This window comes from Maylandia zebra, linkage group LG20, assembly GCF_041146795.1.
Source record: "Maylandia zebra isolate NMK-2024a linkage group LG20, Mzebra_GT3a, whole genome shotgun sequence".
Classification (NCBI taxonomy): domain Eukaryota; kingdom Metazoa; phylum Chordata; class Actinopteri; order Cichliformes; family Cichlidae; genus Maylandia; species Maylandia zebra.
In genome coordinates this window covers 26,771,775-26,788,898 of record NC_135186.1, presented here as the reverse complement: position 1 = coordinate 26,788,898, position 17,124 = coordinate 26,771,775, and the positions used below count along the sequence as shown (strand labels likewise).

The 17,124-nt window shown below is 38.9% G+C and overlaps 2 protein-coding genes across 6 annotated transcripts in view; one reads left to right on the top strand and one right to left on the bottom strand.

Annotated features, from left to right (window-relative positions):
- Positions 1 to 17,124, bottom strand: part of dlgap4a (discs, large (Drosophila) homolog-associated protein 4a) — a 101,622-nt gene that overhangs the window by 40,899 nt on the left and 43,599 nt on the right. The gene's annotated exons all lie outside the window — the stretch shown is intronic.
- LOC143414394 (E3 SUMO-protein ligase ZBED1-like) lies at positions 7,601 to 10,156 on the top strand. Its single transcript, XM_076878681.1, has 3 exons — positions 7,601 to 7,925; positions 8,896 to 9,935; positions 10,081 to 10,156. The coding sequence occupies exons 1-2, from the start codon at positions 7,722 to 7,724 to the stop codon at positions 9,784 to 9,786; spliced, it is 1,095 nt and encodes a 364-aa protein (XP_076734796.1). The 5' UTR covers positions 7,601 to 7,721; the 3' UTR covers positions 9,787 to 9,935; positions 10,081 to 10,156.

Below are 17,124 nucleotides of genomic sequence, written 5' to 3'. Positions count from 1 at the left end.
GCAGAATAAAGGCAAGCGTTCATTGAGGCTGATAAAATCCAAGACCAGAAGCAAAGTCCAAAATCCAATGAATACTCAGAATTCCAGAAATAAACTAAGGAAACTAACTGGGACTAATAAAAGAAGAACACAGTATGACACAACAAGACAACACAGGAAAACTGAGAATACATATTTGTAACTAAACTAAATGGGAAAACGCAGACAGATGAATGAACTTAACAGCTGACACAAAAGGATGGGACAAGAAATAAATAAAATTAATAAAAATTAATAAATAAAAATTAATACCTTGGCTGTTTTTAAGGTACCTGGGTGGGGGATACTTTTTATCAGTCAAATCTGGTAACACTGCTTCTAGCCCTTCTAGCATATCACACACTCTGAAGCTACCAGTACATGTAGCTGGAGGAATATTGTGGCACAAAGCGTGACCTGGAATTTGTCTGATCACATCAGAACAGATTCTCAGATATCATAAAGCCTGCCCTGTGGACACCCATCAGCAGGCAGTTGGAGCACTGATGATGAACTGGAGGTAGACTGAATACTCTGCCCTGCCAGTGTGGGTATGTCTCACAGATGACGCACTGAAGTTCCATCTTGGGAGAGTGCTGGTTGTACTCCCATATCCTCTGCTGCCATCTCACAGTTGACAAAAGCTCATCACTCAGTGCTCTCCAGCTGGTCTGTGATCCCATGCGTGCTTGACACCAAGGGACATGAAGCTGAGTAAATGTGGATCAACGAAGATGGGAAATGATGGGCAGCATTTAGCCAATGCAGTGTCAGACTAATTTACCCTTGACTACGCTGTCATCTTGGACGGGAGATGAGAGGCTAAGCTTACCGAGCGGGCGAAGTGAAAATAGAACATCATTCTGTGGATTTAGATGCTATACTATACAGCAAGAACTTACATTTATGTTACACAGCCATTTATTTATTTATTTAGTTTTACATATAAATGTATTCAGAGCTGTGTTTTTCCTGAAGAATTGTAGATTCAAGTTGATAGACACAGCACAGCCGAAAAACAAGCCTGAAAATGTAAATGAAACCATGTCACTCACCAGCTTGGCTCACTTTCATTCCCAGACATGTATACTGTACACACACAGCTCATGATGTGCTGGCAACCCAGTGAGATTCTAGTACAGTACATCTACATATTTAACGTCCGCGGTGATGAAAGGAAGAGCTGTTTCATTATGAAAGAAAACACCGTCCATAATTAAAGCATTAAGAACAGAATAGAAGTGAATAAATCCATAAAAGAATAAAAGCCTTTCACTTATCTTTTACAAATGGTCAGACAAATTAAATCTGACTGACAGTGAAAATGCTTTCTTCTATTGTAACATCTGAAGGTAGCAATGATACATATTTTTAAATGGATGACAAAAACAGCACCTAATAATAAATTCTGAATTTCTAACTTCAACAAACTTGAACTAAAACCAACCAAAACAATTTGATAAGTAAACAACTGTTTTGTTTTTTGTTAAAATAGGACATTTATTGTCACATTTATACAATCAAACACGCATTTAAGGTAATATAAAGGTTCAAATAAATGATGAGTATCAGTTTGAAATTTAGAACTAACGGCAGTCTCCACTGTTAAATGTCAACCATTAATCTGCCCGACCTCCCTATGCATAATTTGTGGCTCTATAGGTCCTGTGTGTGTCACTCCTGCTAAACATTTTCTGTATGACTTTTTCAGTCTTTTGTCCCACTCTACTCTACAATGTTGGTTCAGTTCATTTCAGGCATTTGTTTATGCACAGGACTTTTAAGGTCCTGCCCAATGACTGTAGATCAACGACCTGCCACAATGTCAGGTTGAGGTCTGAAGTTTGTAACACCTTCATTCTTTTCTTTTTCAGTCATTTTGATGTAGATTTGCTGCTGTGTTTATAATCATTGTTCTGTTTAATGATTCGATTTTGGCTAAACTTTAGCTGTCAGACAGATAGCCTTATATTTGACTCAAGAATAATTTGGTATACAAAGGAGGATCAGCTCAACAGCTGCAATGTGCCCAGGTCCTGCAAAAAAGCCAAAAACATTACCGCTCCACCACCGTGCTTGATACAGTCCCGATCAAAAGTTTAAAACCACTTGAAAAATGGCTTTAAAACAGCCTGTTTCAGTTTAAGTGTTGTTTTATATAAATTGTATCTTTAAAAAAATGTTTTTTCTCTCTCCCATTGTTGCCATTTTTCAAGTGGTATTCAACTTTTGACCGTACGGCAGTTGGGATGAAATTTTCATGCTAAAATGCTAAAACCTGCTGTGCTGCCATCTTTTTAGAGAGCATAGGCAATGTTAACACATATCTGAATGCTCCAGAACAGCAAACTGCCTTTTAGAGGTTATCACACCTCTAAAAGGCTGATGATCATTTAATAAAGTTCATTTGGTTAGCAGCACCTAGCTACTACTTACCTTCTTAATAGTTTTTCACACACTGCTTCTGCATTTTGGCTTAATTTGTCTTAAATAAGTAGTGACATGGCATAATATTCTTTGAAGTTCTTCTGAGGTTGTATTTTAATTTTAAGACCTGCTAAAGACCAGGTGATTTGACTTTTTTATGTAGAAATTTTGCTTCAGTTATTCTCCAGTCAAGCAAAAACAAGAGACCAGGAAGTTTAGACTGGCTGTTTCATTGGTGTAGTTTAAAGATGCTAAATGGGACAAAATCACCTGAGATCAGAGCATGTGGAAGACTGCAGTTTAACTCAGTATCAGTTAACTGGAGCTGTTAGGACAGCATGAAGAATAAGGGTAAGAGGGTTATGACAAGCCAGGTAAAATTAGATTAGTCTTTAGTGCAGATGCCGAGAAATCTGTGGTTCCACATTTTTTAAGGTGTTTATCCAATAAAAGCTTAAATCAAACTGAAATTACATTTAGCCTTCCTCTTTTGTCAAAAATAACATCAAGTGAATATGCAAACAGACAAAAGTGGCGTGACATATGTTTACAGGCTTTTTGGTGAGGAGCTAATATGCTGTCTAGCTTAAAAAGTGACTCGTGCAGAGACTTTTCCAAGAATGTGAATATGAATGTTTATTTAATCAGGAAAAAAATCTGTTTATGTTTGCAACTTACACTGCAGCTGTAAAAATGCAGGAAATTCTCTACAGTGATGTTATTTATGAATATGATTTATTACCATAAATAAATAAATATTGCTTTCGATGTTGAGAAGAACACTGCCCTAGCTAGCAATGGGGTCGTTTTCAGGACTCATTGTAGTGACTGATCACATCTGGCTAATGTTAGTTTTCAGCATTAAAATGCACAAAAAACAAACCAACAAGCAAACAAAAAATTCCAGAATTTTTGAATTGTTCCAATTTGGGGCGGTATTTTTATTAGTTAAGTCTTAAGTTGCATACTGGAGTGGTAGGTGTTGCTGTTTTGACTGACAGATGTCCTGACACAGGCCGCTGAAGCCTATTGGCATCTGCTAGGCTTCACCTCAGCAAATTGGAATCACTGAACTGGACCTTTCCACTGTGTGTCTGTGAGCTGTTGGTGCCTATCAGGGCATTTTCATGGATTATCTGACAAATAGTATGACCTGCTTTGTAGTGCAGATCATCTCACAAGTCTGTGCTCCAGTCGTTGTGAATGAAATTCTGGTATTTTATGTGCGCTGTGTGCTCTAATGCATCCTTACAGTTTAGGGATGCAGCTTTCTAAACAAATTTGTGAAGGTTAGCTGTTAACTTCAATCCACACTTTCATCCAAATATGTTAAGTTCAGGCTCCAAGAAAAAACAGTATGACAAAATGTTAATGCTTAAAAAGCTTAAAAATATGTACTGCAAAACTAGTGGGTGACTTTACATTGTCTATGTCCATTATCTGTACGGTGCATAGCAAGAACAGCAATGAACTGTTTCAGAGGAACACTAAAAGAGCAGCATTCTAGCAGATGACAGTGTTACACTATAAAATATATAATCAATACAGTAAGTGTTGCAGTTGTTTAACCCCCGAAAAAAACAATCTAGATAGATAGATAGATAGATAGATAGATAGATAGATAGATAGATAGATAGATAGATAGATAGATAGATAGATAGATAGATAGATAGATAGATTAATAAAGTAAGTAAAGTAATTCGGTATCTGTAGCTATGCCTCTGTGTGACTGTCTGCTCTAACACATTGGATCACTACTTCCTGCATGATGTGATTGTCTGTATTAGAATAAGGCCTTTAACTAGATAAACAGACTATTTCAATGACCAAACAATGTAACCAGAAATAAATAATAACAATAATTTTTGTTGGAGTTTAAGATATGACAGCAGCTGACAAGGCTGCAGACCAAAGCAGAGGACATGTATTTCTGGAGCCAGATATCCAGATGGCCCAATATGGCAGCTTTTAAAAGACATGCATAAGGGAAGTGAGTCCAGCTCTGTGAGACTGTTTAATGCTGTAGTATAGAGAGTTGACACAAACCCTTCTCCTGGGTTTTATTTGTCTCCCTGAGCATGCTGCTGCCCACAGAGACCGAGCTGTGTTACAAATCAGGTGTGTGTGGAGTGAGCTGCGGGATCACAGCACTTATTCAAACAGCATTGTGTAAATTACTGTCAGCAGACCAGCCATCTGGATGGGCTGACATCAAGTGAATGAAGAAGTTTTGTTTGAACCTTGTGGAGCATGTCTGAGCTGACCATCAGAATCAATAACTGAGCAGCTATTTTTTTTTAAGTTGCAGTTTCAAATTTCTTTAAGTTTATGTCACAAAAACCCGAGTACCACACAGAAGATAATGTAAGTTATGAAGTATCGATTTAGGGTTTGGGATTTTGTTTAATATCTTCACGAGTGTGATCTAAATGCTTTCACGAGTGTCACAACTCAAAGCATAGACATAAAAGCACTCAGCCTTTTATTGTGTTTTGATACCTTTATTACCCTTTGATGCACATCGTTTTTTTTTCTTCAAAAATGATTATTAAAGTTAAACACAACACTTATGAGGAAGAATTATTTACTTCTGTCTTTCTATGATAGCTTGGTGAAAGTCCAACAAATACTAAGACAAAAGAAAGTGTTATTATGTTTGTGAATAATAACTACCGGTTACTAAACTTTCAAGAGACATTAGTTTATCATTTGAAGGTGTCCAGACTGCGCACAATAAACAGTACCACACTCACACATTTGAATGCTTTTTGTGTATTTTGCGTATTTGTGTATTGACAGAAAGCTGGCATTAAAACACAAAACACGCAGACATTCATTAAGCTCTAATCTGTGTATGATTTCTTTCTGTGTGACTCCATGACTGACGCTGATATCAAACATTCACATCATTGTGCGAGCACAGAACAGAGTATTAACATTCATCTCAGAAGTCTATTACTGATTCTCACATTGTCACCGCCACTAACAGCTATGGGATTGTGCGGTCGAGTCACAATGCTCATGACAACAATGACGAACGCTTGGCTTGTTTTGCGCTCCAAGCATCATATCACCACAAAACAATTCCACCAACACAACTCAGCCTTGACAACAGCATCTTACTTCTCTCTGAACAAAAATAAATTACAAAAAGGTTCCAAATGTGCCGAACATCTTATTTAGCAAACAACGGCAGTAAAAACGTTCCAAATGAGCATCTGAAGCTCCTCGGAGATTGTAGTTTCTCTGAAGGTTATCCATCTGTAGCTACATCTGCGTGCCTTCTGTTCTTCACATAGGAAACTGCATTATGTAGACTCAAAGTACGATCAAAGCTGAAGCTGCAGGTCTGGGTTCAGTATGTGATGGTTATGATCCCTGGCTTACATGCATGGTGACAGAGGTTTATGTGCAGCTCCCATTGGCATTAAGGCCTTATTAGAGACATATTTAAAGCGTTAACATGGGACTTGTTTTCACCAGATGTCTGCTCACGGTCCATGGTCACTGAACAGTGCTGTGAATGAATCTCTAACATCTTCTGTGGGAAATTACTGGCTCCAAATACACTTCTTTCATGTCAAAGTTTTATGTATCAGGACATAAGAAAAAAATCATCTGGTCTTTTCTAGCTTCAAAAATGATTTAAATATAGCCTGAGATGAACAACCACATGTAAATTTCTACACATTTATTATTTATTTAGCAAAAAGTGAGACAGAATACAGAAGCAGAATATGAAAAAATAAACATGTGCCATGCTTCAATAGTTGTAGAACTGTCAGGGGCTGGGTGTTTTACCCAGCATTTTGAGTTATTTCGCATGTTCGATTTTGTATGTTATGTTATACTGGAAATATGTTAAGTTCTTGTGTTCTTATTATTAGTTAGGATTTAGTTGAGTTTTAGTCTAGGTTATTTTTCTCCTATGTCTCCTTGTTTGTGAGTCTTTTTCTGTTTGTCATGTGTTGTCTCCTCGACCGTGTAGGTTCCCCTTGTGTCTCTCTCCTCTTTGTCTCTGTCCCTCTCTCACTTCCTCTCTCTGGCTCCTGTGTCAAGCTTGCGTGTCCCAGTTCATGTCTCTCTACGTTTCCTGTTTTATTTTGAAAGTCGTATTTCCATGTTCAGTGTGTTTAGTTTTCCTTCCCCTGTGGCATCATGCTTATTTGTGTCAGCTGTTTGCACAGGTGTTTCCACTTCCCTCATTACCCTTCTGTGTTTTTAATGTTAGGTTGTCTGTCTGGTATCATGTATGTCAAGTCTCAGGATTATTTTTAAGCTTTAGTTTAGGTTGAATGTACCTGTTTTGATTCATGTTCACTTCCCCTTTGATAGTTTTCATGTTAGTCTTAGCCTATCCCAGTTTAGGTTTTAGTTTAGCTCTATTCTCAGTTCGCCTTTGCCTTTGTTTTGTGTTTATGATATCAGCCACAATAAAGGCTCGCTTTTTGTTATATTTTGTTTTTCTCCCGTGTCTGCATTTTGGTCCGCACCTCAAACACACCGGCCTTTTAACGACAAAAACTTAAAATATTTATTTTGTGTATGACTTTGTCAGTCTATCAGATCATTGTGGACCATTCTTCTTAATAACATTGCCTCACGTTAGTGAGGCGTACTTGCAATTGTTTATGCAAAGCTGTCTTAAGATCTTATGTTAGCATTTCAGTAAGGTTGATGTCTGGACATTGACTAGGTCACTGCAACACCTTAATACTTTGCTTTTCAGCTATGCTCAGAAATATATTACTTGCACTTCCTGGCCTTGCTCTCTGTCATTTGTTCAAAATGCCCATGAACCTGTTGACATCAACTATGAATTTTTTTTGTGTGTCTTATAGAGTAGTTCATCAGTTTTCTAGCATTATACACAGGGGTGGAAGTAACGAATTACAAATACTCACGTTACTGTAATTAAGTACATTTTTTGGGTACTTGTACTTTTACGAGTAATTTTTCAAGTTTGTAATTTTACTCATACTTGAGTACAACTTACACCATGTAATCTACTTCGCTACTTATAAAATCAAAAGTCACTACTGAGTACGCCCACAATTTGAATTAATATTCAAACCTTTCGTCTGCATTTTTGCAGCCAATAACGCTTACGTCTTTGCTTACGTCTTAAATTGGCGCGGTCTCGATTGACCGCGCCAATTTAAGACGTAAGCAAAGAATAAACTCCGCTGCAGCAGCAGGCACAGGTGTCTGGAGGTGCTAAATGGTGGAGTATAAACTACTTTATAGACGGAAGATTTGGAGACAAAGAAGCCAAAATGGAGACAGAGGATAACACTGTCAACCATGAAAACGACGTAGAAAAGACGGAGGACGCGTGCCCGTGGCCATACCTGGAGGAATTTTTCGTGTACAGAGGGAGAAAAGAAGACAGCGTCCAGATGCAGTGCAAACTTTGTTTGACCTCTACAGTCATTTCAGCTTACAAGACTTCAGCATCTAATCTAAAAAAACACATTGAGGTAAGAGGTTTTACAACTATACGTGTATGATATTGCTTTCTTATTTTTCATGTGTTTTAAGGTTACTAGTTTGGCTAAGATATTGTCACCGCCATTGGTTAGCCTGATATTAAAATAAGACGGAGCTAGCTAATGTGCTTGTGTGTGCATGCATAATTGAGCTACAATTCGTAGGAATGTTTTAGCTTATTATTTGGATAACCACCGTCATTACAATAAATTAAACTTGTAGTCATTTAAAACTCACAGGCCTACAATCAGCTGGCCTATATATATATAAAAAAACAAAACAAAACAAAAAAAACAAAACTTGAACACAATGCTGAGCTGCATCTCAAATTAATCTTCCAGCTCTCAGCTGACATGTACCAGAGCCCGATTGATGGATCAGTTGATCAGTATCATTGGCCTGATATAGGTCTATCATAGTGACGTGGCTCTTAATCAGTAGGGTTATATGTTTCCCAATATGATATATTTTTTTAAAGAACATAATGTGGATTGTTTTTATTTGTTAGCTGTATGGGCAGCATTTTTGTGTATGTGATCCCTTTTCTTAAATTAGATTTGCTAGATACACATATTTTGCTCTCTTAGTATTTTTAGAACCTGACTAATACTGAAAACTTTAGGGTGATACTGATAAAAAGGAGTTAAAAATTTAGATACTGATACATTGGTCGATACTCTTTTTACAGATAGTATACATATTACAGAACTTAGAATGTATACAGAAATTCATGTTTTTTGCAATGATCGTTCAAAATTGGTTTACACTTGTAAATAAATACAGCAATATATCTGCAAAATTTGACCAATTCACCACTCTTTTATACTATGCTCAACAATCAAAGATTAGCTCAAGTCTAGTTGAATAATGTTTTAAAAATGTGTTTTCCTTTAGTGTTAATCACAGTGATGTTATGAAGTAATGTATGAACCTGACGTATGATAATATTTATCTCTACAGAGGAAACATCCATCGAAGATTGAGCAGTACAATATCACTGTGGCATCAACATCTCGACAGCGAAAGACCACAGCCACACCAAACAAGCGCTCAGCAAATACGCAAGCCAAGTTACCAGACCTGATGTTGAGAGCTGCAAACAAACATGTTCCACAAGCAACTGTTGACAAGCTTGTCATCAATTTCATATGTGAGGGTCTACAGCCATCTGCAGTGGTAGAACAGCCATCTTTCAAAGAATTGGTTACCACATTACAACCTCAAGCCAAAGTCATCTCCAGACCCACTGTCCGTGCCAGAATCTGTGAAGCTGCTGATCACATGAAGATGACTTTGGTTGCAGCATTGGATAAAGTCAAATTTGTTGCTACCACTACTGATTGTTGGTCAGCTCATCAGAAAAGTTACCTTGGAGTCACATGCCATTGGATAGAGGAAGAGTCCCTGGAAAGAAGATCTGCAGCACTAGCATGCAAAAGATTGAGAGGGTCTCACACATTTGACATGCTTGCTGGTGCGCTTGATGATATCCATTGCCAATACAAGATTAGAGGCAAAGTTGTAAGAACCACAACTGATAGTGGATCCAACTTTGTCAAGGCCTTCCACATGTTTGGGGCACAAAATGATGCAGATGAAGCTGAAGATGAAGCAGACCCAGAAACTCTTGACCTGACTGACCATATTGACTACCATGAGGCAAGTGCAATTCTTGATGAAGACTCTGGTTTGGAGTATCAACTTCCGCCTCATCAGCGATGTGCATGTCACCTGCTAAACCTTGTGGCAACATCTGATGCTGCCCTAGCAGAGAGCATGAATGACACCTACAAGAGGCTCTCCCGTGCAACCTTTGCAAAATGCCAGGCCATTTGGAACAAAACTGGCTGATCTCATTTGGCTAATGAAGTGGTAGAGGACAAGTGTGAGCTACAGATCATTCGTCCCAATGCAACACGATGGAATTCAACCTACCTTGCCATTGATGAGAAGGGGGAAGATGCCACCAGGAGCATTTGTGAGGAGTTCAAGGTGAAAATGTGAGTAAAATTGGACACCTACCAATATGGTTGCAAATTTTGTGAATTTTCCTTAATGTATGGTTAAAAACGTGAGCAGACTCTTAATATTAAATCAGAAGATCCCTATTATAGTCATGGTGGGTTTTGTTGTTGTGTCTTACAGGTTGAGTCCTGCAGAAGTTGCATTCCTAAGGGAGTACTGTACCACCATGAAGCCACTGGTGAAAGCTTCAAACATCTTTCAGTCTGAGTCCACTTCCTTTATGGGATGGCTCCTGCCAGTAATCCAACAACTACTGTCCAAACTTAGCAGGCTGGAGACATCAAGCAAGACATGCGTGCCACTCATCAGAGCCCTGCAAAATGGCCTTCAAAAGCATTTTGGAGCGATGATGGAGGATCCAGAGTTGGCTGCAGCTGCAGTCCTCTTACCCAAGTTCAAGACTTCCTGGACTGACAGAGCAGATGTAATAGAGGCTGGTAAGGATTCATGTGATCCCATTTTTGTGTATTTTTACATTTGAACACATGCTTAAGTGAGTATTTCACCTAATACATTGTAAGTTATTGATGGTCTGTCCTGAATACTAAACAATCCTTTTTGAGAATTTGCCGATTTTAAATTTGTGTTCAGGAATAATCACTGAAATTTAAATAACAAAATTGTGTTATCTACTTGCAATTACAGCCTTGACATACATCAAACAACATCTTGAAACGACAGAGCATGAGAGTGAGGATCAGCAAAGAGAGTCATCTGATGAAGATGAATTCTTCTCCAGACCAATCTCCAGAAGGCTGCAAAGTGCAGTTGAGCTTGATGGTTATCTTGCTTGTGCCACAGACACCATGGAGCTGCTGCACTCCTTCTCAGCCATCAAAAACCTCTCTCTTAAACTGAACACAGCTCTGCCTGCTTCTGCTGCGTGTGAACGACTTTTTAGCTGTGCTGGTCTACTCTTCACTGCCAAACGAAGTCGGATTGCCTCTGTTAATTTAGAAAACCAGCTCTTGCTGAAACTGAACAAAAGGTTCAGAAAGTAAAGTGTGAAAGAAATGCTAAGAGTTTAAGACACTTACCTGCCTGTTGTTCAGTGTATGGGGAAAAGTTTAAATGGTTCTACGCATGTTCAGAAACATTTTTGTCATTGTTTTAACAAACAAAATTCCTTCTTTTATATCTACATTTATTTACAAAACAAGTTACCTTTCTATACCTTGTTCATCTGAAAAATGTGCTTTGAACATAAATATTTATACTGGTGAATCGAGTTGAATGCCTGCTATTGACAACAGAATAAAACATCAGTCTGTTAAAAAGTAATTAATACTCTGAGTAGTTTTTGAGAACAGTACTTTGTACTTTTACTCAAGTATTTTTTTAACACCAGTACTTTTACTTGTAATTGAGTACAATTTAACCAGTGTAACAGTACTTGTACTTGAGTACAAATTTTGAGTACTCTTTCCACCTCTGAATACATGATATTTAGCAAGCCAAAGCAAAAAGGTGGTTCTCAAATAAGGATGGAGAGAGGAGAGCAGGGTGAGTATACAACCAGGACACTGGTTTTGATGAGGTCTAAAAGTTAAAGTTGTGATTGGTGTGTAGTTTTGACTGTGTTTTTGTACAATATGTTATATGCAGTCATATTGTAATATGTGTGTGTGATATATCTAGAAGTTGGTTCACTGAAAACAGTTGGTGATTATGTGCTTTCTTGGTACAGTGACCCAGTCTAGACTGTCCTTGAGGACTGGAGGTTAATGGGCTTCGCTCTTTTGTTCCATGCTTGGAGACATTACAGTTGCATTTGCATTACTTTAGAAAGGCTAAATCTGTTTTGGGGTTGTGGTAGCATAGTTGAAGAAAATTATGTGAATTTATAGCATAAGTTTAAATAAATGTCTCCAGAGAGAGAGAGATGGTGGTGTAGTAACCCACCCCCCCAGAGATATCTGCGGTTTGTTCAGCCACAACTTAACAAACCCAAGTCGTGTTTTCTCCTAATTCTTCCAAACAAGCCACACTTGTTCTGTTTTGTTCTAATTGTGCTGTTATGAACTTTAACCATTAACATACATAGGTGTAACTCTTGGGGTTTGTGCATTTTCTCTGAGCAATGCATGGTCTGACCTTGGGGTAAATTTGCTGGGACATTCACTCCGGGGAAGATTGATAACTGTCTTGAATGTTTCCCACTTGTGAATAATCTTTCTCAGTGTAGGATGATGGACTTCAAATTATTAATAATTATTTGGAAATGGCCCTATAACCCTTCCAGATTGATGATGGCCAGCAATTGCTTCTCGAAGCCCATTGCTGATGTGTTTCCTCCTTGGCGCCTGAATGCTCTAAACCAACAAACTGCCAAGAGCTCTGCTTTTATAGAGGTGGTTACACCTCAAGTGCATTTGATTAGCAGCACCTGGCTGCTACTTACCCTCTTAATTCCTATGGAATCAATAAAAGAGCACTTAGTTTTTCGCACATTGCTTCTGCATTTCAGATTATGTTATTTCTGAGGACGTGATTTTTTTTTTTTTGTCCTAGAATTGAAAGAGGATGTTCTTTCTTTTTCACATGATTGCATTGACCATGTATTTTGGGGGACAGGTAGTGTGCAAGCAGACAAACAGGTTGATGAAATCTTACAATACGTGAGCACTAGCATAAAAAGTGCTCTTAGGCTAAGTACAGCTATTGAGTCAATTTCATCTCCCGTGAGCAACATCTTCACCGTGCAATCTGTCGTGTAAAGTGAAAAAGGTGTTGTGTGTTAACCAGATGATATTGCTGCACTGGCCATATAAGAAATAGCCCTGGAAATAAAAAAAGAAAAAAAATCATGGAAATATAAACAGATTTTAAAGTGCTGCTGATGTTTGTAGCCACACTGAGGTCAATAGAAGTCACAATGAATGAACACCCATAATAAACTTGTGTAAATGGACTGAAAGTGTCAATAGCAATTTAAGCAAAAGCCTCACTAATGCTAGTATGATCCTTCAAGGTGCCAAGCAGACAAGTTCATACTGTAAGTAAATTGGCAGAGCGACCTGTACTCCAAGCATTTGTTCAATTGCTTTTTCCTTCGATAAGGAAGTGTTGGAGCGGAGGATGAGTGTTAAACCTCTGACTGATGAACACAGAGCAGGCTGCATTTCTCAGAGTACCCTCTGCTGGAAGGACACTCATTTACCAGATTGATGGGGCGCTTTATTGCCTGCCACCTCTCTTGCTTAGGCTCTCACCATCCCCTCATCTCCTCCCTCCCTCTTATACCTATTTCTCTTTTTATCTCCTCCTCCCTTTCTGCGTGACTCTCTCCCTTTGTCTAGCACACAAACTGTAAATTCACACACGCTCACCTCTCACTATCCTCTGTTCGTGCATGGTCTTCTTATGATTGCTTGGTGGGAGGATGATGAGGCTCTCCCAGAACCTCTTTAACACCTCCACCATCTCACTGGTGTTGAGCCACTGGTCTTTGATCAACAAGCAAGACTGAACATAGGCTCATAGTATCAGTTTGGACAAAGCATGATTTTCAGTATCAGTTTGTGGGTTTCTGACCATTAGTACCATTGGCATGCCCCGTTTTCTAAATCTAATGCACACACAAGAGTGAGCCAAAAGACATTTTGTTGGGGATTCATATTTTTCCACTGATTGACAGTTGGTGATTGTGCATCCACAAACTTAACAATGCGATAGCAAGGGCAAGAAAGATGAGGAATCCTGATGTAAATAGCACGCACATGGGAGAAGTTTGCCTTCAGGACAAAAAAAGGAGGCTTCATATGCAAATTTTTGTTGCTTGCTTTTGTGTTACACTTTAAAAACAGACTGTTTGTTTTTGAAAATGTCATTAAGTGTAAGCAGGCACCTTTAATCATTTAGTCTATAATCCTTATCACAAGTCTGTATGTGAAAATCTAAGATTGTTTCTTAACACATTATATAGCTTTGAAACTGTCTGAAAATAGTAAATGGACTGGTTCTTATATAACACTTTCACCTCTACCTGAGCACTCAAAGCACTTTATACAACTTGCCTCATTCACACCCATTCATAAAAGTACTTTTTTTCTGTGTAAGTGCTTTCTATCTAACATTCACACACATTCATATGAGCAACCCGAGGTTAGTATCTTGCCCAAGCATATTTGGCATGTAGACTGGAGCAGCCAGGGATTGAACCACCAGCCTTCCGATTAGTAGGTGTATGTGATCTGAGTTTTAGTGGCTTATGGAAGGAGACCGTTGAACTGTATTTGATGTGTTTAATGTTTTCTATATGGGCCAGAATGAACATGTGACCTCTCACAGCTATGCCTCAGTTTCACAAAAGTATCTTTCCTGGATGCAAAAATCTGAAGAATAGTTCCAAATGAGAAAGTGAGAGGAGCAAAGTGCTGCACTGGTTAGCGTTGTTACCTCATGGTAAAATGGTTCGGAACCTTTCGGTAAGATAAATCCTTTCTCCCTGTGCCTACATGGGCTTCTCCTCTTCAGACTGCTAGCTTGTTGGTCAGTACTGAGTCTAACTTTGGCTATCGGTGTGACTGTTAGAATCTCTTGCAACCCTTGTGATGGACTGGTGTGCCCATCCTACTGGCCAAAGTCAGCTATGAGAGGCTCCTGCATCCTTGAATTAAACAAGCAGTTAGAGCACACGTAAATGCTGAAGGACTTATTTGTCCAACTTGAAGCACACTTCACACACATATGTGGACTTGTTCATATGAGGCTACATGCAGGAAGTAGACCATAAATTTTAGGTGGTATATGGATTTTATCCCCCGCAGAGGAGTAACAGGAAGACGAACGCATAGCTAAAGTCGGTGCCGCTGAGCTCGTTGCCCCTGGTTGACCTAAGATATGGGGAGGGGAATAAATGATGAGTGAGTATATTTTTGACCCTGAAGAAGTGCTCTGTAATACGGCATCCATGTACTATCAAGTATTTTACTCCCCTCCCCTTTCTCTGTCTTTCTATCTGCAATACTACAGCGAGTGACTCACCAGCTGCTCTCACATAACAGCGCGATTGTATTCACACTGCCAAGATAAGACAATGCAGGTTTTGTTTTCTTTTTGTTCAGTATGTTTGATGTCAAAAAAAGCACAAGGTAGCAGATGTGAGCTTTTTTTTTTAACACGGCCCTCTCTCAGACCTCGGTTATTAAATGAATCACCTGACACAAAGCTAGTTCTAAATTAGTGCTTTTTCACAGCCGGTGAATCTTGCCAGATTTGTACTTCGATGGATGCTGTTCCTGCAGTGGGACCATTAATAGTATTGTGATCAACATCGATTTCCCTCAGGTAATCATCATTTGTCACATTTTAGACATCCGAGGACTTAATGCGGCATCACAAATGGCTTTCTGATTAATAGGAACAATGCTCAGAGGAGGCAGCAACACAGAGGCCATTCTCATAAGATCTGTGGCACCACTGCTTTACCACTACAACCCGTCTTTGTTTCCTGTCAAATATACAGATGGTGTAAAGCGGCTGAGAGCTGTGGCTTAGAGCAGAGATGCTAATTCAGACCGGACAGCAGAGCAGTGGAGGCGTACATATTTGGGATAATAATTTTGAGAGCTTACACACAACTCTTCCTCATGTGCTTTCTTGCCTTCAGCAGGGTTGAGTCTGAGGCTGTGCTGGTTTCCCTGTTAAACAGTTTGCAGCAAAAATAAAAACCACACATTAATCTCCAGCTTGGGTATATAAGAGAATGAGAAGAGAAAATGTCAGAGGGTCGCGGTCTACGCAAACCACCCAAGGCATTAATACTGCTAATGATGACTGGCCTCACCGACCAGTCGCCACGTAAGAATCACGCAAGGAAGCAAAAGCTCACTCAGTTTAACGCCTGCATATATTTATTAAGAAATGCGTGTCAATAGAGATGCTCAGGGGGTGGGAATCATGGCGTAATTCAGTGCCAGCGATCACATCCGATGCTGGGGGTGATGTAGTTCTTTAGGGATAAAAAATATGAATGACTAGATGTTTTAGCAATGTATGACCCAACAAGCATGCATGCACCGCTTGCCTTATACGCACTGCTGTTTGTAAAAGAGAATGTGCATCTCATGTGTACCTCAAAAATGGTAACTGAAAACAAGCAACTGAAAGTGGCTGCAGGAAAGGCCCGTCAAATCATCTTAAGAGAGGACAGGTAGCATTTGAAGATGATTATGACATCTAAAATTCAGGCAGTCAATGACTGGAAATGATGTTCATCCAAATATAAACAATAAGCCTTGTATTTAAAATTATGCCAGTGTGTCCAGTTACTTTTGAGCCTCTGAAAATGGGGGACTGTGTATAAAAATAGTTGTAATTCCGAAACAGTTAATGCAATGCTGTGAAATTCTATGATCACATTTTAATGTGATAGTTGGTGTCATAGTGCATTGATTCTTTGATACGGGATACAGTCGTCTACATCATAATATCTGTGTAGCTAAAGAAGAAATAATACCTCTAAAGGGCAAAACAGAGAGGAATTAATCTATTTGTTCACTGCATTGTGATGTCAGCATGGGTATGTTATCATCATGATTCAATTTCAATAATGTGTCAATTTAGTTAATTAACTCTCTGATTAGCTTTCCCCTGCTGTTAGCCGTTTCCCCCGTGAGTTTTCTTCTTCACTGCAATTTGGGGTAAACATGAGTTGCACGGCAGCCATTTCTCACGTTCCACATGTAATTAGACACTGGTTTGTTTGCACAGGTTGACCCCCATCAAGCTACTGCCCACTACAGATTTTTTCAATCCTTCATCATTAGTCTTGTTTTGATCAGCTCTGATTTTAAAGTGTTTTATTTTTTTTATTTATTTTCAGATAAATGTCTGCAACTGTGAAGTAATGATCAGCAATTTTAAGTAGCTGCTCCTTCAGACCTTTTTCTAATGTCTCTTCAGTTGGAGTAGCCTCACTTTTGACCAAGATGCTGACTTGTCTACAAACACTGCCCGCTGCTGACTAGTAGTGATACTGTAACAAGCGCAACACAAACCAGAAGCAGAGATCATTCACATACATAGTAAAAGCTTTAACCAGTGACTCCAGCATTGAGCTACAGTTTTTAGAGCCAATCACATAGTTTTTCGTGCCTAAACTTAACAAATTAAAAAGTGAGTACAAGTATAACAATTCAGCGAGTGAAAACAGCACAAAAT